This window comes from Apteryx mantelli, chromosome 1 (genome assembly GCF_036417845.1).
Source record: "Apteryx mantelli isolate bAptMan1 chromosome 1, bAptMan1.hap1, whole genome shotgun sequence".
Taxonomy (NCBI): Eukaryota; Metazoa; Chordata; class Aves; order Apterygiformes; family Apterygidae; genus Apteryx; species Apteryx mantelli.
In genome coordinates this window covers 29,412,040-29,435,742 of record NC_089978.1, presented here as the reverse complement: position 1 = coordinate 29,435,742, position 23,703 = coordinate 29,412,040, and the positions used below count along the sequence as shown (strand labels likewise).

General features: G+C 36.0%; 1 protein-coding gene across 3 annotated transcripts in view; it reads left to right on the top strand.

The window, feature by feature from the left end:
• POSTN (periostin) overlaps positions 1-22,227 on the top strand; it is a 38,207-nt gene extending 15,980 nt beyond the window's left edge. The window contains exons 8-24 of one of the 3 annotated variants that reach the window (XM_067291465.1): positions 439-651; positions 824-958; positions 1,852-2,000; positions 2,474-2,610; positions 3,443-3,573; positions 6,406-6,536; positions 6,706-6,808; positions 7,204-7,271; positions 7,849-7,894; positions 9,336-9,383; positions 12,643-12,738; positions 13,353-13,442; positions 15,728-15,805; positions 16,222-16,302; positions 17,887-17,973; positions 20,404-20,445; positions 20,989-22,227. In XM_067291465.1, coding sequence (XP_067147566.1) covers positions 439-651; positions 824-958; positions 1,852-2,000; positions 2,474-2,610; positions 3,443-3,573; positions 6,406-6,536; positions 6,706-6,808; positions 7,204-7,271; positions 7,849-7,894; positions 9,336-9,383; positions 12,643-12,738; positions 13,353-13,442; positions 15,728-15,805; positions 16,222-16,302; positions 17,887-17,973; positions 20,404-20,445; positions 20,989-21,029 — 1,676 coding nt within the window. In that variant the 3' untranslated portion in view covers positions 21,030-22,227. The remainder of the gene's footprint in view (positions 1-438; positions 652-823; positions 959-1,851; positions 2,001-2,473; positions 2,611-3,442; positions 3,574-6,405; positions 6,537-6,705; positions 6,809-7,203; positions 7,272-7,848; positions 7,895-9,335; positions 9,384-12,642; positions 12,739-13,352; positions 13,443-15,727; positions 15,806-16,221; positions 16,303-17,886; positions 17,974-20,403; positions 20,446-20,988) is intronic. The other 2 variants (XM_067291472.1, XM_067291482.1) reach the window with 2 other exon arrangements.
• Positions 22,228-23,703: the final 1,476 nt, after the last annotated feature.

Here is a 23,703-nt window from a genome sequence, read left to right as displayed (position 1 = left end):
GGATAGCACATTGAATCCCTATGCTATGGTAACGCATAACAAGAAATAAATCTTGAGCTTGACTCTGAGCAGCCAATAGAGTTGTGTACTCTGAGGTCCATTTGAAGCAAATCATCTGCAGCCACTAGAGTATATTCTCTCATATACACAGATCTCAACATAATAGCCCTAGTTTTCATAAAATAAGATATGCCAAAGATTTCTAACCATAGATGTTATTTAGAGGTCTAAACTATCAATTTTCTTGCAAGCAACTTTCAGTAAAGAAGATGTCAGTAAATAAGCAAGGGTTATGTCAAATTAGCTAGTAAACTATTAGAAATTGAAATTAGATATTAGAAATTGAAGTGTTAATTGAAAGCTATTTAAACAATGTATTAATTTTTTCCACTTGTATCCAAACACCTACACATGGACTTTCTGCTCTTCTCCTTGCAGCTCTCATGAAGTTCCATATTTTAAATACTCTCCAGTGCTCTGAAGCTATCATGGGTGGAGCAGTCTATGAAACCTTGGAAGGAAACACAGTTGAAGTCGGTTGTGATGGTGAAAGCCTGACTGTGAATGGAGTGAAGATGGTGAAACGCAAAGATATTGTGACTAGCAATGGTGTTATCCATCTCATTGATCGAGTGCTAATTCCTGATTCTGGTGAGTGGTGTATGACAAGTTTCTTACACTGAAGAGGTTTTCTACAATCTTACCTAGATTCCCTCACATGTATTGTCATGAAAAAGAATATGTGAGTATGGACAATCCAAATCAAGAGAACAAATCAATTATATGTTAAAAGATCTTTTCTTATCTCCTTCTTTAATTGCAGCCAAGCAAGTCATTGAGCTTGGGGGTGCCCAGCAGACTACCTTTACAGACCTGGTGGCACAGCTAGGACTGGCATCTTCTCTAAGACCAGAAGGCCAATACACTCTCCTGGCTCCACTGAATGGTGCTTTTTCAGGTTAGTAGCCTTAAAAGATTATACTTTGAACATCAAATTAAACAAAAAGAATATAAACCACCCTCACAGTTTTTCAAAATAATCCCCAGTCCTTGTTCCAAGTCCCAAGGAAAGAAAGCAGCTGAGAATAAGAGACTCTTTATCCCTTCAAAATGCACACTGTGCAGAGAGACAAGACAAGCCCAAGCACCAGCTTGCACAGATTATTTACAGTGGTATCTTTTGCTAATGGAAATATGATCACTAAAATAAGCTACCAAACAGGGACTGACAGGTTGTGAGGAAGGGAAAAATATATTCTTGAACTGCCAGTTCACTTAATCTTTGTGTCACTTATATTAGATTCATTACTGCATTATTTATTCTCAACTTTGTGCAAGGAGATTGATGTTTGCCAGCCCACTGAAACAGAGAGAGATTGGTACAAATACACTATAAAATATGTGTTTACATAAAATATGTTTGCATATCTGCAGAGGTGACTGCATGGACATCCTGCTCTCCCCCAAGGATTTACATATTAACTCACCACCACAGAAGCAATTTGGAAAGAATTTCAGATGCAAACACAGAAAACAGAAGTTGTAATAAGAAATTCAGGAATAATTTAGAAGATGAAGCAGGCCACATATAAATCATCTGCTATATCATTTCTAGTAATTAATCAAAGCTGTGTCAGTTGATCCTTTTTAAATGTAAGAAAGGACAATTTGCAAAAGCTATTTAACAATTCATTTTTTATTTACCCAGATCTTTTCAAATCTTAACTTAAGCATTTCAAAGAAAGATCCAGTATTTGCATAGTCTTTTAATACAGTGTCCACAATTAACCTTACTTGAATGAAAGTTTACTGTATAAATCACTATATATTAATAACTAAATTGTTTTGTAGATGATACCTTAAGGATGGACCAACGTCTTCTAAGAACAATCCTGCAGAATCACATTATAAAATTCAAAATTGGGCTCAATGAACTGTACAATGGACAGGAACTAGAGACAATCGGAGGAAAACTGCTCAGAGTCTTTGTGTACCGCACAGTAAGTGAATGGGACTTTCTAAATCTTGTGTCAGACAATATAACTAAGACAAGGGAGCAGCATGAAGGAATAAAAGACAAAACTGAATTAAACCTCTAACGTGTACTATTCATTACCAGTATCTAGCAAAAATATGTTCTGAAGTGAGGAAAAAATGAAAATCCAATCTTTATCTATGGGGCCTTTGCATGGAAGACTCTCTGGGAAAAAAATAAACAGGAAAAAATAGTCAAGTTTGGAAATATTTATATCATACTAATTTACTCCAGATTTTTCTACTTTCGCTTTTTCAAATGAGATCAGATTTCCTGGAAAGAACACACAATTTGACTGTAAGAAATCCACATTAGTATTATTTTTAAAACTAGGAGTCTGGTGGGGAGTACACATTCATCTCATTTTCTCAAATACATTTAAATGCATAACACTCAGTAAATGGCTACACTTGGGTGTCTTGTCTTTCTCTTAATTAGGCTGTATGCATTGAAAATTCATGCATGATAAGAGGAAGTAAAGAAGGAAGGAATGGTTTTATTCATGTCTTCAGACAGATCATCAAGCCAGCAGAAAAGACACTGCATGAAATGCTGAAAAATGATAAGCGCTTTAGGTGAGTAGCAAGTCTGACAACACTGAGATTTTCCTAGATAGTTAGTATTAGTACAGCTGATCTGAGAAATAGTTGCAGACTGTGGGTTTTTCGGGGGGCGGGGGGAAGGGGCATTCCCTCCTGCAAAAAAAAAGGAGAGAAAAAAGAGAAGAAAGTGTTTTTCCACAGCTATATGCTGAAAGAGCTCCCAGGCTTTATACAAGGACAGTTGTTTATGACACTCAAGTGTCAATACGATGCCAGGATCTTGTCCTACTTGTCTTTATCGGGAAAGCTTTTCTGAGCAATTTAGCAATGATTTTTCGCCTGATACTGGTCCTCTCTGCTAAACAGATAAGAGAGGAGCAAGAGGCCAAAAGGATTAGATGACATATCCAGAGGTATAAAGGTAACAGAGTCTGAAGGTTTAATTAACCAAAAGTACAATCCCTTAACAGTGCAGAGTAATAGCAGGCCTATGCCCCGCAGTATATATTTCTGCTCCCCTTACTGTAAGTATCTTGGTCTTCATCAAGAAAGTAATCACTCCTGGAGTCCTCCCTTCATTTCTGTGACCTGTGGGATTTTTTTTCAATGAACTTGGCAGTGGTCAAGGTTGCCAATATTTTTTTTCTCAAATCCTTTCTTCTTCAGTCTACTACTTTTAGGACAGTCTTTTTTTTTTTTTCCCTCTCATTTTCCTCCTCCACTGTCTTTATTCCTGGGAAACAGTGGGAGTGTTTGAAGACCAATGCACTACTAGAACAAATGAGGTGGCTAAGTAACTGGACCAAAGAATAGGTACTCAACTTCAACAAAATGCATTTATGGTTTGTTTGTTTGATTTAAACAGCATTTTCCTCAGTCTGGTGAGAGCTGCTGATTTAGATGATGTTCTGTCACAGCCTGGAGAATGGACTCTGTTTGTTCCAACTAATGATGCCTTTAAAGGTTTGACTGATGATGACAAGGATGTATTGATAAGTAAGTGGCATAAGAAAATTAGAAATGTAACCAAGAAGGGTAAAATCCTGGCCTGTTGAAATCAATGGGAAAGGTGTCTAGTATAATTTTTACACAAAGGACATCTGATAACCTAGTTTACCTTTTACATACAGCAGGGCATATAACTTACCTAAATTAATCCCTGGCAGGCAGAGAAAATATATTTTTGGAAAAAAAGTATCCAACCTTAATTTAAATTTACCCATTAGTCTTGTTTCTTGATATATTATTCCAAAGCATAGTTACCTTCCAAGTTCAAATCTGTATTTCATTTTAGCATCAGCTTTTAATCATTCAGCCTTGTTATAGACTTATTAAGCTGTAGAGTCTCCCATTATATCCAATTTCTATTCTTAATATAGTTACTAACTGTGATCATTGCATTAAAGGATATGCAGTGTGGCTCTCCTGGTTCTCCTGCATTTCCTGCCTTTCCCCTTTCTTTTCCGTTCCCTCCTGTCTCTACCCAGCAATCTCTGACATCACCCATGCTATAAGAAAGTTGTATATTGGATATTTATTGCTAGACCCTAATTTATGATATTTCTTTCCAATTTACACCTTTAAACTCTGGACTATGTAGATTATCACAGCATTTGAAGCAGCTTATTTAATGTCATGCTTCATCTGAGTAAGAGAAGGAATGCACAGTGATTGCTTCAAACTCTCTTGCAGTATTTCCCGCTAGAGGGGTAGACTGTGGCCACAGCACTGCAAACATTTTTAGATTATTTTTGGTTAATGTGAATCTGGCCTATGCACAAGTGTGAGAAGAGTGGTTGCTTTGAATTCCACATGCAGGTCAGTCACAGTTTCCACTCCTGCACTTTTCAGATCAAAGTTCATAGACATGAGGCCAAATCTCATGAATCCTTAATGACTTCAAAGGGTCCAGCTCAGAGCACTGATGAGCAGCTGCCCTAGCATAACCCAGCTCTGTATAGCCTTTAACTCACTAATGAGGCACAGTGAATGTAAATCATCTCTTCAGCCATTTAAAGTTATATCTCTGGTCTAAATTAGCTTCTAGTCTCTCTGCTGACTAACAGTAAATTAACAGATAGCCTAACTGACTAACAGTAGACAGCTGTAAAGTGAGATGAAGCTTTCTCAAGGTTGTGAACAGAAGTGACTGGATAGACATACCATACTTCAGTTTTTATCTTTAAGAGTATATTTTCTTAAGAAGCAAAAGAAATTGAGTTTATCATGTCTGTTATGCTGTGTCTTCAATTCACAACTTGACTTTTTATCCAAGGTCTGTGTCATTTCGGATTAATTCTGCATTTCAGAATACAAATATATTTCCCATTCTGGTTTTCAAGGGTTTTAAGGAGCTTTTCTTATCACTGTAGCTTAGTTTCTACTTACTTTCCTTGGCAGCTGTCTGAGATCTTAACCTGCCTCACTGATTTTTGCAGCTGAAAGTCCATTTTTTGTGTCAGATTACTGTCTGTAACTCTATTCTGGCTTTCTTTCAAGACGTTATGTTACTTTCTCTGAATAAATTTAACCCTAAAATATGTAATTTTTTGAAGAAATATAGAAAGATACTCTCAGGACAAAAAAATGATATTATTTATAATGGAGTAAGCAATATTGTATAGAACAAAGGAAATCTGACAAAGACAAAAGAACATTTAATTGCATTTCAGTAGTGAAGCCAATTGCAAGATCAGTGATCAAAGAAAACAGCAGAAAAGGGAAAATGTTCACGGAAAGAAACACCAGGAAAAATTTATAAGCAGATAGTATTTCCATCGCAATTTTTTCAAGGTTTGAAACCCCTAGTAAGGGCAATAAATATCAGCATGTAATGCTAATATGCAAGATGTAATAGAAAGGATCAATATTCCATGTAATGTAAAGCAGATGTGTTTTGAAACTGCTCCGCTTGTATCCCATCTCCTGGGCAGGTTGTGGGTAATGCTGCAGCTTTGGAACAGCCCATCCTGTGACTCTGAACCTCTGCAGACCCTGAGCTCCAGGGAGCCCTGCCAGGACACTAATGTAGACTCCAGAATCCATTTCCTTTCTTAGACAATCTTGAAAATGTGGGCCTTTTTTTTTTCTTCCCAGATAGGAATGAAACCAAACTTTGAAATGTGGAGATTTTCCACAAAATAAGGTTGTTTCCCCTTTCTCCATTTTTCTTCTACACTGCCTCTGTTCTTTATAGGAATAGGCAAAACGAGAACTCCAGATGGCTTCCTTTTACTCCCCCCACAATGAAATAGTCACTTTATCCTGCCCTAGATGGGAAGGGATGTGTGCCTTTAGAGAGCTGTCAATTATCCCTAGCCATTTTAGAAGACTGTTGCTGGAAGTTACATTCATTTAAATACCAACTGTCTCAGCTATAGTTCCCCTTAATTGCAAGGGAATTAAGGCTGGAGTTTATCTAGTAGCTTTGTGAAATTTCATAGTGCAGTATGCTTAGTGTTCCTGAAAACTTACTGTGTTTGTGAATGTTTTGTGGAGGTTAATTAGGAAAAGATTAAAAAATCTGATCAGAGTAGCAAGCAAATAAGAGAAAAATAATATAGAATAATAAGAAAGTGTTGACCATTTTTCTGCTGTTCCGTTTAGGAGTTCTCATAGCATTTTTGTGATTGTCTTCTGAGTCCTTTCAGTCATATGATTGTTTTATGCCTTTATCATCATTTTACCAGGCTAGCTAAAATTATGTGGTTTTGGTAGTTTCATTCATACTGTGCTTAAGTATAGCTCAAGCCTGTTTGAATCCTCAGTATTTCCCCAAAGGAACTAGCCACTACCATTTATTTATTTTATTTTCTATTTTTTTAATAGGTGACAAAAATGCTCTCAGGAACATTATCCTTTACCACCTGACACAAGGAGTTTTCATTGGAAGTGGCTTTGAACCTGGTGTAACAAACATTCTTAAAACTATCCAGGGAGGCAAACTGTACTTGAAAACAGTTAAGTGTTGTAAAAGAATTCTTCCTGATACAACCTTGTAACAGATTTGACACTCCGTGTCTATCCACATTAGAGAATACAACAAATTTCTTTGAAAGTGACATTAAAGAGTTTGTTTTGTTTTTAATGTCTCTGGATAATTTGTGTTCTCTTTGCATCCTTTCCCAGGTGAACGATACACTTTTGGTTAACGAACTGAAATCCAGAGAATCTGATCTCATGGGAACCAATGGTGTCATTCATGTTATTGATAAACTCCTATATCCAGCAGGTGGGTATTAGTTTATTTTAGAGGAAAATGTATAGAATATATACACAGAACTTCTGAATCTGTCTACACCTTGTGTAGATCAAGTAACTTTAAAAAGTTAATTCCTTTAAAAAGGCAATACCTATGTGGAATAGGAAACAGAAAACTTACTTCACTACTCATTTTATGGAAGATCCTTGCCTGAAACCGTGGTAACTCCTTGAAATTTTGTGAAAGTCCAGTATATGGAATACAAGAAGGTTTGGGATATATTTCCCACTAATAAAGGAGAACATATAAGTTCAAGTATATTGTGTGAGTGAGAGTGATTACCTCTCCTGATCACTGTAAATGGAAGTAAAATGATTAGCTGCTGATGCATGTGCTTCCTCTTACATACCTATTTCTTTTGTCAGATCTGCCTGTTGGAAATGATCAGCTGCTCACAATCCTGAAGAAGTTGATTAAGTACATTCAAATTAAGGTACTCTTAAATAATGAACAGTTTGTCCTTTGTCAGGATCTGTAAAGGCATGTACACTGTCATTCAAAAATGATTCACAGGTCCCTATTTTTCTTCAGTGTGCAACTCTTTAACAACTCCTAGTTACCCAAGAGTAATTGTGACTGATACCCTGCACTCAACAGTTAGAAATTAGTTTTCAACAGCAAATGATCATGGAATATTTGCATGTGGATAACTCCAGTGTGAACTGGCCCAGACCTGCTCTTTGCTCGAGGTACGCTTTATCACATCAGCAACATATATCACTTCTCAGTGCTTGAGGAAATCCCTCTCTGAAAGAAATACTGAGTAGCTAAGTTGTTAAGCCATTAGACCCTCCAATCTCAATAGCCTGCAGAGAAAAATAGGTATCCTCATCTATCTCAGACTGCCTCTTGAGATTACTTTCTCTCTCAATGAGTAAATGAGAGGACCTGGGCAAATAGCATAGCCTAGCTTTTAGGTCAATGAAGCTATGAATTGTACCAACACTGCTTAGAAAACTAAAAGGTGAGTGCTCTTTTTCTAATTTTAAAATTACTTTTTTTTATTATAGTTTGTTCGTGACAGTACCTTCAAAGAGATTCCACTGACATTTTACAGTAAGTTCATTTTGAATATTTCCAAATGGGTTTGATATTTCTTTTTAAATGTTGCCAATTCAGATTTTGAATTATAAATCTTTTTTCAATTAAAAAGAAAGTGATTTCTAGAGCAGTAATACTGGCCAATGAAGCATGGGTAGAGAAAGACACTAAGTAGATTGTTTCTGATTGTTATGTTACTGTATGTATTTTTTCCCTTTCCAGCTGTGTGACAGGGAAGTGTCCCTAAAGTAAGCTGTTCGGTTCCATTGGGATAGGCAAGATACACATGGAAAATATATTTTTTCAGGTTTTACCATAGTTCAGTGCTTGGTGCACAGCTGAATTGTACTGCCTCACAGACTCTCCAAGTCGTATCATTGACCAAACTCTATGCTGATGAGCTTTCTTCATCGCAAATCCTCTAGAGGGACAGATAGTTTATCTGTTCCACCTCTTTCCCATATATGCAAGTGCAAGGCTTGTAGGAGAGGCAGTTGCTCTTATAGGGAGCAGATGTAAAAGAGGAAACTTTTTTGTTCTCTTGCAGCCTTTCTTAGGAATTGCATTTAGTATCTGAATATAAAGTAGAGTCTGTTGAACCAAATTGTTAGAAGGCACAGATCTTGCTGAGGCTTGCACCTGGGCCAAAAAGTGAAGTTAGGCAGATGATTACATTTCTATGGGATTCTACCCACATTTCTCAACAGAAATGGAGAATATTGCATTAGTCTTTTGGAAATTCAGAATGGATTTGCTGAAGTCAAGACTTGTGGAATAAAGAAGGGAATAAACTATCTTCCACAGACAGTGAGGGCAGCACAAGAAGCAGTGTGTGCAAACTGGAGCAAGAGAGTGCAATTATCTTAATGTCTGACTGATGTAATGTGATTTAGTCAAACATTGTAACAGGAAAGGCTGGAAGCCCTGCCAGTTAAGGCTTCTAGGAATGAATAAGAGTTGGATAAGGATCTGTCAGAAATGTTTTTGGAATAATTGAACCTAGTAATTGGACTTGATTCCCAAGGCCACCATAGTGCTGCCGTCTGTGATTTTCTATTAAATGTAGAAATAGTTCTGAAAGTCGGAGGGTTTTTTTCTGTTTACCAGGTGAGCTCCCTAACAAAAAGAGTAGGGCAAGATTCTAATTTAAAATACACCAGGTAATTGTACACGCTTTTATTATTCTGTATCTTGCATCACAAAAGCAGTGGTTTCATGAGGCACAGATAAAGGTAAATAGCATGCAAATAGACACTGTCTGCAGATGACTTGTATACAACACTATTTAGTAACTAGAATTGAAATCCATACTGTAAATCCTTTCAAATTACTTTCCATCCATTAATCACTGTGATTTTACCTAAATCTTTATAACCAGACCAAATCTAACAGATCACTAGCATAAACAAACTGTAAGAATGGAATGTGCTTTATATTCCAATTTCTGTACTTTCAGAGATTAACATAATTGAAAGCAACGTCCAGCCCATCATCAGAAAGGAAGGTAAATGAGGCCCTTATTAATTCGGTATATTTCTGTTTCTATGTATATATGCATATACATATACAGAATATATACTATTTTATTTATTTCTGTAACAGGATGCATTTTTTACATAATAACTCCAGAATGTTCAATGCTTTGCTTGAAAAGCAAAGATACAAATATTGCAATTAGAACTGGCTGAAATATTTTGTATGAAAAAATGTCCTAGAGCTGTTCTCCCCAAATGGATTTCCTTTTTATGTTGGCATTTTTTAATGTAATTCTTTCGAAAAAATTTATCCTTTTTCAAAGCATTTCTTTTAAATGACCCAAGTATACTTCCAATAAATGAAAGGTTGAGTATTTCCAATATTTTGTATTAAATAAATTATTTTTAAAAATGAAATAGGCTTGTTCCTTATGCTTTGAATTTAAAAACTTCAGTTCCTTTTTCTATAATTTCCAACCAGTTCTAAATACCAATATCTGTCACGTGCCTGGAAAGGACAGTTAGCCAAACTTTATTCTTTTTTATTTTCTCAAGGCAAAGCATGACCTTAAGATTGATGGTGGGACTAAAGAGAGGAAAAAGTGGGGCTGGAACTATCAAAAGTACTTGCGGTTAATGGCTTAAGTAAAACACCCTTTGGTTTCACTAGACCAGTGCCACTGGAATGAGCTCCTGTTTCCCATTGAAATGACAATGCTCAAGGGGAATCTGATGGAGCCCAACTGAACAGAATGGGAGTTAAAAATGTCTTGCAAAGTTTTTGTCCAGATTTATTAATCACTGTTTCTAGAAGGACTTCCTCCCAGTAGAAGTGACATGAGATTGCTTGTTCTGAAGCTTGTCTGTGTTTCATCCGACATAGGGTTAGACACCAAGATCTAAGTCTCCATTATTAAAATATAGAGAGCGCTACAGAGCAATATAAATGAATAGATTCTTCCATATGGCAATTCAACCAAGATATTTTAGAAACTTTCATTAGGACGAAATCACTCTTTGTGATTTCATTATGAAAGAGTGAATCACTCTTTGGAGGTATCTATTCTTCTCCGTTAATTCCAGAGGCAGGGTAGATAGTTTAGGCTATTTATGTAACATTTAGAAGTTGAAAGTTAGGTGAGACAAAAACCTCCTTTAAAGAAAAACCAAAATGTCTGATCACTGCTATAATCAAATGTACAAATAAGTGCTATTCACCAAAGAGAGAATAAATAATTGTATAAATTAGTGAACATTGAAGAGTCATTCTGTCCCACTGCCAGCATGGTATTTCTGCTTTGGGACATGCTCCAGGGAATGCTCTCTGGCAAGCATAGCCTTCCTGCTGATGACTCAGAAACAGTCCCAGTAAAGCTAATTTAGGCCCTTCTGAGCTTCCTAATAGCAACAACAGTTGCAGCTCCCCTCAAAACCAGACATGCACACAACTGTCTGTTTAATAATCTAACAAAGTTGCATGTTAATTTTTGCAAAGTATACCAGGAAGTTCCATCAGATCATGATGCAAGAGAGATTTCAGTAAAAAAAAATAATTAAAAGAATGTTGTAAGTGATTTTAGAGGGTGATGTCTGCCCCTCCTGTCTCAATGTTTTCTACTTGAGTTGTGCTTCCATTGTCCACACAGAGGCAAGTTCAGAGAGATGTGAAGACTTAAATCTGGTTGAAACTGAACTCTTAATGGATTACGTATTCAAAGGGTTGTTGCCAGACTAGACAGCAAACTATGGTTTTGTCTTCTGCTCCACATATATCTGCTATATTGATCACGTAGGAGAGTAAAGTAACTTAGAAGCTAAAAAGAAGATTTACAAACATAAATGTTAATAAATATACCTTTGATATGTTTTCATAAATATTGATCAAATGTGTCAGTGTATGTTATTCAATGAACTCTCAAAATACAAAAATACCTCTAAATTTAGAACAGAAGCAAGTGAGTGCAGCTTGTTAGCTTCCTTCTTTACAATATTTATGAAAGTTTATCAGACAGACCTGTTAGAAAATAATTTAAAAAAAAGTAATGGGATGTTCAGCCATTCAAAGTCTGAGTAGATCAACAGAGCTCTGTGATACTGGGCATCATTATGATCCCATCATATGATCTCATCTGCAACAAATAAGTGAATTATTTGGCTCTAAGATCTAACCTATAAAATCACCTTCTGCCAGAAAAGCAAACAAAAAGCACATGCTTGGATTTGTTACTATTGAAGGACACTAGCAAGCCTGAATTGTACTGTTTTCAACAACTCAACACCAGGCATATATGTTCAAACACTTATGTTAAATCCTGGTTAGTAATTGAATAAAATCTTTATGCAGAACCAACTTTTATGGGAAGTCATTTAAAGAAAGATTTTTAAGGGACAACAATAAAATAATAGAAATAGTGTCATGTTTCTAACTCTGAGCAGGAATAAGGCAAGGTTTGCAGAAACATCTTAAGTAGAGCATCATGTTATTCCTGTTAAGTAACTGCATCAATGGTATGTTCCTAATTTATTCAGCATCTGCTGCAACAGACTGTCAGCCAGAGATATGTTTGGATCAGTGTGGTCTTTGGGAAGTGCACAAGATTAAGAGGTTACAGAATGGTTTGTTTTGGCCATGGAAATCAAGATGACTTCTCCCATGCAAATACAAGGATGATTGCCATTAATGCTGGCATATATCCTTACGGCCATCCTGTTGACATCTGGATTTTTTTTTTCTTTTAAGCTGAGTGACCACTGGCTGAGTCTTGATAGCTTAAAAAGAAATCTGAAGGGAATTCTGCTTAAAAGACCTAATTTCATCATGGATATCTGTACAGTTAGTAGGAAAAGTATGACAAACATTTCTCTCTCCAGCTGTCTTCTAAGTTTTCACATAATACTTTGCATGCTGATCACTAGCAGAGCAATATCTGTAAGATTCTAGCAATGCCACAGAACAGTCATCTTACCATTATCCAGGAAAGCTTCCTTTCATCTGCTGGGTATCTGTTTTTGCCTCAGGCTTGTCAAAAGATATTAAAAATACCAGATATACAGTAGTCAACAAATGTTTAACTGGTAAGTATGCAACAGGATGCAAGTTTAAAATAGCATGAGAGGAAGTACAAGATTGTACACCCCCCACTGCAGATGGATTCTGAGATTTAAAAAATCCACTGTTGTGGTAATGTGTGGTTTATTTGGTGTAGAAGGGTAATACTAGCTTTGCCTTGGCCCCATGGAATATTTTCATGAATATTTGTCACATGTTGGGTTTTTTTTATATTGCAGACCCATCTATTACACAGCTGACTAAATTAATTGAAGGAGAACCTGAGTTCAAAATAGTCAGGGAAGGAGAGACAATAACTAAAGTGATTCACGGAGGTTGGTATGCTTTCAGCAGCTGTGTTTTCTTAATTAAAATTTGAAACATTTACTTTTCCCAGTCAGGTTTTACTTTAATGTAGATGATTTGTGTGATATATTAGATGACTGATCTGTTTTTGACAAGTCCTTCTGGTAGTGTTGTAATTTCATTTTACCATTTCATTGTCACTTCTCATCGATTTCAATTTTTTTTATTTTTTTTTTTTGCCTAGCTGTATCCCATAGCTACATTCAAGACAGTGTTAGAAATGCTGTGTATGCTGTCTGTTTCAGTTAAGAATTATTTGCTGGCTGTTGTCCTACAATCAGAAATGCAGTCGGTGGCTGTGACAGAAAGGCAATAGTATCAATCAAGGAAATAAACTTTGTCTCCTACTTTGCTAGGACCACTGAGGAGTTTGTATCCAGGGTGGTTTCAATGGAAAAATTGAATTTGGCCATCCTAAATTTGGGGAAAATTTAGTTTCTGGTCTACTCTGATCATTTTTCGTAAAATATTCTATGGTAGTTTCTATGTGCTTCATTAAATTTCAGTGTGAAAGGGAGTCTCAAAACAGCACCTGAAACAGTTCATCACTTGATTAATGTCTCCAATTTAAAAATCTCTGTAGAACCAGTTATTAAAACATACACCAAAATCATTGATGGGCGACCTGTGGAAGTGACAGAGAAAAAAGTAACAGAAGAAAGAATTATTCAAGGTATGTCACATGGAGCTATTTGTACTTAGTGAAGTTCAACATTATATACAAAAGTAACACAATTTAAGTTCTGTTTTAATGCCTAAACTGGCCTTTCCTGGAGAGGTGGATTTTCCTCCAAATCCTTCCCACTTCTTATATGTGGCTCAGATTCTGGCTGTGTGAGACACATACATATATACAGAAATGGAAACAATATTTTAACAGCATGCAGAAACATTAAATTTCGTCTTTTTTTCCCCTGTATTTGAAAAATGTCTACTTTTGCAAGCTTCTTGCTACCACTTCAAGATGAGACTGTTTCTATTTCATTTTTAGTCTGGCTTGCTATAAAAAAAAAGGCTTTTGTGAACTTTTGGGTTGTTTGTATATCTCTGGGTAGGCTTCATCTCACCAAAGGTAGACCTTCAATGTGCAGCTACCTACTTTTGCATGTCATCCCAGGCTCCCTTGACATTCCTTTCAGGAAGAAGAGTTCTCTCTATTTCTCTGTAAGGGAGACCTAGGTTGCTCTGACATCCACAGGATAGAAATCCATTTTGAGCTAACATAAAATAAAATGAAAGTGTATTTGTGTCCCTCCATCTTCTCCCACCATAACTTTTAAACTCTTTGGCCAATTTCCATCATGTTTGACCTGTGATAGAGATTTTTATTTTTAAGAAACCTAGAAAATTCACAGAAATTAAAAAGTGAAGAGAAGGATATTTGAACATTAACAGATTATCTGCTAATGCATTTTGACCCTCTTGGTTACATATCTCAGTCTGAATGCTGCAGCCAAAATACTGTCTGCAAGAACAGTTATAAGGGAAAGACAATGTTATAGAAGCATAATGACTTATCAGAAAGTCTTAATATTCAGTTTATTTAGAAAATCTTAAAATTCAATTTAATAAGTCATTCAAGCAAGAAATAAGTAAGAAACCAGAATTTATTCTCAAAGAAGTATTTATTCCACTGAAAATCACTGGTTGAAAAAGATGGTTATTTTTGAATAAATCAGGGGCTATTCTTCAACACAGGAAATTTATGTGAGAGAAAGGAAAATACTGTTTTCTCATTGCTGAGATTCTGTGATTCTGAAATGCAAGTTTTATTAATATCCCTTTTAAAATGGTCGTTATCATGTAGAATGTTTAAATCCCATATAATCACAGAATCACAGAATCACAGAATGGTTGAGGTTGGAAGGGACCTCTGGAGATCATCTAGTCCAACCCCCCTGCTCAAGCAGCGTCACCTACAGCACGTTGCACAGGATCACGTCCAGGCGGGTTTTGAATATCTCCAGAGAAGGAGACTCCACAACCTCTCTGGGCAACCTGTTCCAGTGCTCTGTCACCCTCACAGTAAAAAAGTTTTTCTTAGATCCAGATGGAACTGCCTGTGTTTCAGTTTGTGTCCGTTGCCTCACGTCCTGTTGCTGGTCACCACTGAGAAGAGTCTGGCCCCATCCTCTTGACACCCTCCCTTAAGATATTTGTATACATTGATAAGATCTCCTCTCAGCCTTCTCTTCTCCAGGCTAAACAGGCCCAACTCTCTCAGCCTTTCCTCATAAGAGAGATGCTCCAGTCCCCTAATCATCTTTGTAGCCCTTTGCTGGACTTGTTCCAGTAGTGCCACATCCCTCTTGTACTGGGGAGCCCAGAACTGGACGCAGTACTCCAGATGTGGCCTCACCAGGGCTGAGTAGAGGGGGAGGATCACCTCCCTCGACCTGCTGGCAACACTCTTCCTGATGCACCCCAGGATCCCATTGGCCTTCTTGGCCACAGGGGCACATTGCTGACTCATGCTTAACTTGGTGTCCACCAGCACTCCCAGGAATGCCAGCATTCCAGAACTGATATTTCCTTCTCTTACCCCCTTGTAGAAACTGATGAAGAATCAGTGTACTAAACTCTCAAATGACTCATAGCAGTAATAAGAATAGTAGCATTTATTTATAACAGTAGGTCCAAACCCTTTTGCACTGAGGAAATATCTGGTCTATGACCTACTACAAAAAAGTCATTAAGAATGTGTCTTAGTTTAAGAATGTGTGCAGATATCTACATTAAGTGTGTTAATTTTTTCTAAATACTTTGCCAAATAGCACTAAACACTCTTTGGAGCCATCTTGCAGCTCAGTTTTGAACACAGTGAGAGATAAAACCATCATAAAGCAGATTAAGCATGTTAAAGGTAGAACCATCCTAAATATTAAATAGGAAAAAAAAATCAAAAGGCAATACCATTGTATTTGATTCAGGTCTCTTTCTTAAACATCTTTGTTCCAGGTCCTGAAATAAAATATACCCGAATTACTGCAGGTGGTTCAGATGATGAAGAACAGTTAAAGAAATTGCTTGAAGAAGGTTAGTATCATTATTTTCTTCCATTAAAAATAAAAGTTCCTTGAGATAACTTAGTTGTTTAGTTACTGAATGGATACTCTGTGTTTTCAGTCAAGTTGCTCATCCTGCAAAATCAGATCCAGAGATTAAAATTCAGAAACTGAGAAATGTTCAGATCCAGGGATCTGTTTTGAATCTCTGAGCTTTGTGTTCCAGTCAGCTCTAGAGCTGAGACTGTTTGGATCTACTGTATATTAAGCTATGCTTGTCATGCAATACAGTGTTTTCAGTGTTTAGCATGGCACTCACTATCATACTAGGTGGATTTTGTAATTCAACAAAATGCTGTAATAGGATTAATTCAGTAATATTCTGTTATAGGATTGTCAAATGTTTTCTGTAAATCATTTTTTTGCCATAAACCTGTATCCTATCAGAGGTTACCAAGGTGACCAAATTCATTGAAGGTGATGGTCATTTACTTGAAGATGAAGAAATCAAAAGACTTCTGCAGGGAGGTAATTCAGTGTATTACAACTAACCTTTTTGCAACAGGTTATGATAACTGGAACCTCTCAGATATATTGATCTCAACATTTTAAAGACTGATCTAGTTGAAGCGTAATTTTAATAAAAAAAAATTAGAACGTTGTGTATAAAGTGCCAGATGTCTGTGGAATAAATTTAAATGTCAAAGTTTGATTAATCCATTTTATTATGATATTGACCAGGATAAATACAAGTTTATTTGTGTTTTCAGTCTTTAAAAAGTTATCTAATTATAATCCAGGGGAGCAATGAAGATTTATTCCACTAGCTGTGAACCCTTTTCTCACAGCAAATTTAAATCTGTGTAAAATGCTTATGAAGTGGACAGTATTGTAATAGGCTAAATTCAACTTACTTTTCAGTTCTCCAGAAATGAATATTCATTGCCCTCAAGTTAATAATGAAAGGCATGTTTAGCATCTCTCTTCAAATGCTACAGGTGATGGGTATCAAGGCATTAATTTTAATTCTCTTTTAGCTTCCCAAGCAATGGTTTTCTTTCCTTCTCGCTCTCTTAATTCTAACAGTTTTGGCAATAAATAACCAGTAGTTGTAGAAAACTGGTAAAAGAACTTGTGCTTATGAAATTAATCTTTATCTATAAATCTGGAATGTTCTCTGCTTAATGCATAGATTAGAACAACTATATATAATAGCAATGGAAAATCAAAAAGAGAATTCAAGTTTTTTTGGTTTTGTTTTTTTTTTTTTAGTAAAGATTAGGGTAAATCTGAGTCAGAAACTCAAAAAATTGTATATGGATGTTTCTCTTGGTATACAGTAGACCTTCTGATTTAGCCTAGCTGAATTCATTTCATCTTACATTCACTTTTTAGTAAGTGATCCTATAGGTGTGTAGAATAGAGATAAATAGATTCTCTGTAGTAAATTTGGGAAAGACAACATTGTCTCTTGAATTCTTTCCTTATCCTTGCTATTATAAGTTAGTTTGTATAAGCATCTTGCTTTACAGAATGGACCAAATGGGCAGATTTCTGTATCTTGTTTTTATCCATTCTTCTCTAATCTTTTCCATGATTTATCCAGTCGGCTACCCTTGGCTGTCATGACAAAACCATCCTTCTAGCCAAAAAAGCAGATACGCATGCTGCTTTATGGCCGTTGGTGATAATAGAGATGTGCTTTATGGCCCCCTTGTCTACATCAGATCACTTCTGTTTGACTGAAAATTTCCTAAGCTCTTAAACCTGAGACCAGTCACAAATGGATGTATTCCCATTGTCTAAAGTAAAAGAATGATTTCACATGGGCTGTAATTCACCTCATATAATATCCAGCAGTGCTTATTACAATTGGAAGTCTTTGCTGAAACAAAACTTCAAGCCAAGCTTGCAATGAATGACTCTCAGTCCTAGAGAAGCTGATTCCTCTTGTGTCAAGGCCAAGGAAATCCGCAGGACTTTACAGCACGTATAACATGGTGGCCTGCATACACCTATACCCCAAAATTACATTGTTTCCGCTGAAGGTTCCTTACATATGGAAAAATGCTATCCCAGATTTAACTCATTTGTTTTTAATGCCTGTCATAGCTGGAACTGAGTACACCAAGGTTACTAAAGTAATTGAGGGAGAGCCACAGATTTTCGAGAGAGAAATCAAGAAAGTCCATCTGGAAGGTTAGTTTGCCTAAAAATCCAATAGCACCAAGACCTCCTTTGTCTGAAGGGATCATTCCAGGTGGGGTTTATAGCATCTATTCATGAAAATTTCTTATGTCTGAAGCCACAGTTTCAGCAAGAAGATTTTTATAATTGTTTTGGAAAGGAATTATTTCACTGACATTGCAGAGAAAAATGTTGAGGCTTATCTTGTGGCTCAAAGTAAATAAAAGGTTTGGCAGGTGTAGTAGACAAGAGGAAATGTCTACCCGCAAAGCTTAGGTAAAATATTTGAAGGAACACACACTGTAAAAATTGCCTTTTCTCTAAGCAGCACATCCAGGAGAAGACCACGTGAGTTGTTTTTAACTTGAGTGTACCTTTTGTGTCAGTGTTAATGTGATCTGTTGATGTGGGAGGTTCTCAACTTGGGGGAAAAAGGGGGAAGGAAGTATAACCTCTGAGTCGATATCTCACAGGGCCTTGGATTTTCTCTACCATTCTCCTATTGTTAAATGAAGGAAACTCCTAAGATCAAAAAAAGTTTAATAGTGTTGAGGTTCAGAATGAAATCCTTAAAGGAAGCAAATAAAATTCAGCCCAGGGATATGCTAGGAATTAGTTTTTCAATTTCAAAGTTTTGGGTTTTTTTTTAATTATCTTCATTAGAAATTTAAAAAGTGGTTTGATTTGGATTTCTTCTGTATTTGAATCTATTTCTGTTTTCAATTCTAATTCTAATAAGGCAGAATAAGAAGTTATTTATTCCTTCAACCTTTAAACTACAGATTCACAGAAAGAAATGTCTCATGGAGAATTAAGTTACAGAAATTAATCAGTTTCTAGTATATGTTTAAGTAAACTTTACAAATATGAAAAATTCACAAGGGTCATTGGTAAAATACAGGAGTTGACTTTTTTTCCTACAATCATAATTTCATGTAGGTGATTTAATATAATATACCAGATATTTGTATATATCAAACAATATGGTGTAGAAGTGTGTGTATATATACATACATATACTAATATATATATATACACACACACAGAGTAAGCTATAAAGAGCCAACTAAATTTTGAAGTTGATGCTATATTCTGAAGCTATATCATACTGTTTGTGTAACTTCAGTGTTGAATAGTGCAAGGCATGCAGGGAAATCAAATATTGCCTGAATATGAAGGACAGATGTTTAACAGTAGGTGTGATCTTCTACCATGGGGCTCTACCCAAAAGTGAACATTCAGATGGACCATGGTCTGCCCTCATCAGAGCAGTGCAGAGCTTGAAATTTGCTTTCACCTCAGTGCAGATACCCAGTGCTTAGCCTCACCTGTAATGATGTGCAGCCTCTGTCTCAGGGCAATGCATTTACATACCTTGTACCTCAGGATGAAAAGACAGTTAAGAGCAGTTGATTAAGTGAAGGTACAAATATATCTAAATGCATGTCTTCATAAACACAACTCTTATTTCACAAAGTTTCATAAAGGAGAATTAGAAAAATGCATTCTGACCTTGTGCCCCGCAGCGATCACTGTTCCTGCTTAGTATTAGGGTGCTCCATGGTTATGAAAGAGGAAAAATACTGGAGTCCCATTTCTGTTGGCATCACATTTCTGTGACAATGACAGAAAATTTTCCTCTTAAGTCTATGAAATGTTTTTCCTCCTGATTAAGGGATACCACATTTAGAAAATGTCTCATGGTTTGAAGAGAAATAGGAAAAAGTGTCTGTTACTTTTCACAGAGTGGGTATTTTGGAAAACAGATATATTTGCTAATGAGGGTAGTATCTATTCAATGGCTCTTGCACCACTCTATGCTTTATAACAAAAGTATCTGAGAAAATGGACTGACCTATAAATGCAGAATGATCTTGTGAGGTCACATTGCAGTTACACTTCAAGTGAGCTGGAAATCACATAAAGGTCAGCTAGAAATTCAGCTGATATCTTGTGATGATTGAGTTCCAAGTGTATCACGAATCTGTAATTTCTGAGGAAATATCTATACAGTGCACCGTGAGCAGACCTGAACTTCCTCTGCCAAAAGCTGAAAGATTGAGTCCTGGGCAATACATTAGCCTGGGCTTACACACCAGACGACTTTTGCTGAGTTAAGAGCATGGGAAAAATGCCCTGGCACCTGCTTACAGTGTATCATGTAACCATCTCATGAGACCAGTGTGAACAATGGGTTAATTCAAACTGTTAAAAAATGATGAATGAACATGATGGAAATCTGTGGATTGTATTTATTATTAGCGTTCATGTTTCAGGTTATCGAGTCAACAAGATAATAGGAGGAAATCTTTAATTTACTAAAAACCTTAAAAAAAAAGTGCAGATTTTTTCAAGTCAGCTATGGGATTCCAACTTTTTTCATGAGTTTTAACTCAAATGCCCTTAAAAATAACTTCTGACTGCAACATTTCTATTTTGTAGAAGCACCTGTACGGAAAGTACAAGCAACCAGAAAGACACAAGGTAAAAAAAAACAACATATATTAAAACTTTTTAACAGACATCAAATATTTTTTTCCACAGGTATGATGACAGTCAAAAAAAACCAACAACCCTCCAACCTTAAGAAAAAAGAATTCCAAAGGAAAGAATTGTATTTATACTTTAAAGATTCTTTAACAAAGTAATTGTTATCACAGGGTGTTAATTACAATATAGGTTATTTATTTTATATTTTGCTATCTGAAAACCACTTAGATTATGTATTTTGATCAAACACTGTTTCAGATTAGAATAAAAGCATCAAAGTGAGGTCTTACTCTGGAGTCTAACTCTGTCAAAAAGGCACTGTGTGATTCCAGATTTGTAACTTGCTGTGATTCCACATAATTTTGATCAGTTGAAAAGCTGAGAGATTATTATAATTTCCTTGATGTCAACAAAACAGTGAAAGATTCATCATCAGGCTGCATTCTTTCCTTCTCACATGTCTGTTTCAGTAGTAAATATAGTATATAGCATAACTGCATTATATATAATTATAGCTAATAATTGATTTTTTCCCAGGAGGAGCAGCAAGAAGGAGGACAAGACTAGTTCGTCCCTAAAAGTTTTCCAGGATAGAAGCTACAGAATTACAAATTAACAGCATGGCTTTTGAGAGGAAGAGAAATTCTTTTGAAAAAGAGAACATAAGAAAACAACATAGTATTGATAACATAATATAAACTGAACAATGAGTCCACACAAAAGATGTGAAGATGCAGATGCTCACTCCTGGCATAGTGCTCACTAGGAGGAGTTGTCCATTGGAGCTGGTGTGACTACTCTTGTTAGTAAGCACTATGCTGGGTGGGATCCTGGCACTGCTGAAGACACAAGCAAAACTTCCATTGGCTTCAGTAGAACCAGGATTCCCACTCATGCTGGGTAGTAAGTGTTTGCAGAATTGAGCTCAAAAAGAGCAGGGAACAATACAGAATGTATTTTTTTATTATTATTATTTCCACTAAATGAGAAATATAAGTGAAATTAGAGCATTTATAGAAAAACTCACTTCAAGTGACTTTTAGGATGAGTAATCTAAGGAAATATGAACTGTAAACGTAGCACTTTCGGTTTAGTAGTATTATATGCTTTTTGTACATCAAACTTTGTCATGATGACTCCAACAACATTACCTTTTCTAAACAAACAAATATGCCTTATATTAAATGTATCTTTTTGTTCTACATCACATATCCAAATGCCTTCTGGTAACATGGCTAATGGAAGCTCTTAAAAAGAAAAAAGGCAAACATTAGAAATGAGCTTCTTGAGATGTATTTGGGATCATGTTGACTTTTTATCTATTTATATGAAAAATCATTCCCATGATAGGAATCGTTTGCCAACACATATATTAAGATTCTTAAAAATGTTTTCCTACATTTCCCTAAATGTGTCTTTTGATTATTAAAGTGTAAGGGATAGATAAAATGCATGCAAACAGTTAACTCTGCATGGAAAAAGGTGTTACAAAATGAGGCTAGGTCTGATGGCTTTTATATCAAAACATGCTTTGCTGATGTCTGATACTTATGTGGGTTGTTTGTAAATTATGTCATTTTTATAACTAGTTTTATACTCATAAAAGTCATTTGCCTTTATTAACAAAAATTGGAAAGCAATTACTCATGAAGTAAGAAAAAAAGCATTTGCAAAGTGCCTTAATTCTGCAGACCAAAGTTTAAGAGGAGTTATCTGGTGTGCTTTTGTACTTCTGTTTTGAAACAAATACTCAATAAATAATTTGGGTGAACTGTACTTGCTCTTATTTGTAACTAAACCTTTTAAATTTAATTAAATTCTAAATATTCTTAAACTTTCTAGGGTAGTTTTTAGATAAAAATATGCTTTCACAGAAACAAGCAGATCTTTCCCTTTCTCACTTAGCACTTGAAGCTTGTGCTAAAGTTAATGAACCTAAACTGCATCACCCTGTTAAGCAATAAGTGCGAGATCCACAGCTCCTTGAAGATAATTAAAAGTCTCCAGTATTTCAGTAAACATACACCATTAGCACTATTTCTTCAGTTTCATAATGAGCAGTAAAGCTACCTGAACATCAAACTGATACATTTTGTGGCCTTAGTGGACTCAGAGAGTACCACAATAAAGCAACCTCACTATGTATTGTCATAACGCTTTGGTTGAAGGACAACTTTGAGCCCTAATAAGAGCCAGACGGCTTTTAGATGAGAGCGAGTTAATAGAACTCTTAGGGCTGCCTAGAAGATGAATTCAAGCTGTCACCGTTCTCCAGGGTCTTTGACTGTCATTAGATCATGAAATTTAATGTGTTTTTTTCACTGCTGTGTCACAATGATCTGTGAAGTGATATTTCTGAAGGACAAGAATTATGTTGGTGGAAGAAGGTGTCTGCGCTTTTGTCTCCCAAAAAAGAGTGGAAGTTGTGTAAGGAAATGGAACTGGCCAGGAGTTGACAAACAGAAATAAAGTATATAATGGAACTTGGGAGGAGGCACAGGAAGACAAGAAAATGAACCAAAAATTGTGCTGTGTGACTACCAGCTTTCTTATTCATTTCTAACTTTTCAAGTGGGAAAAAATTTGTAGCATGATAATTTTGGTGCTTTTTTACCTTTAAAATATTGCTCTCAAAGCATTTTAAAGAGATGCCTCTGATAGTCATTAAAAAATAGTTTGTACTTCAACATTCACTAATGCATTGATGTGATATGCATTGATATGACTGCATTATGTGAAGGGCACTTTTCTATGAACAGTTCTTTCTCTGATACATTCCATCCGTCTGAGTCCTTCCTTGACCACAGGAGATGTCTGCCCAGCTGCACTGTACTCTGCCATCCCTTTTGAAGCCATTCAGCTTTATCCATTTTTCTGAACAAGAGTCCTTCCACAACACACTGCAGAAAAAAATCAACACCTTTTCTGAATTGCTTTCCATATTATTAGTTATTTATGACTTCAACATGGGCAGTCTTTTACCAAAAAGCAGTTTTAGAGAATTTCCCTAAAGAAACAGAACCCCTCTACCATCCATTGTATCTCACCTTGTAGTCATTTAAACTAATATAATTTGACTTAAACAAGGGATTAGCATAGTACCAACTCAGAATGGTTAGTAAAGGTAGAATAGCTATTGTTTTCTCTGATGTTTCTTGTAGATTTACAAGCAGAAATGCCTGGTCAAGTTGGTGATGGAATTCTCAAAGCACTTTATCTGCTTCCTTTGGTATCCTATATAAATAGCTAATG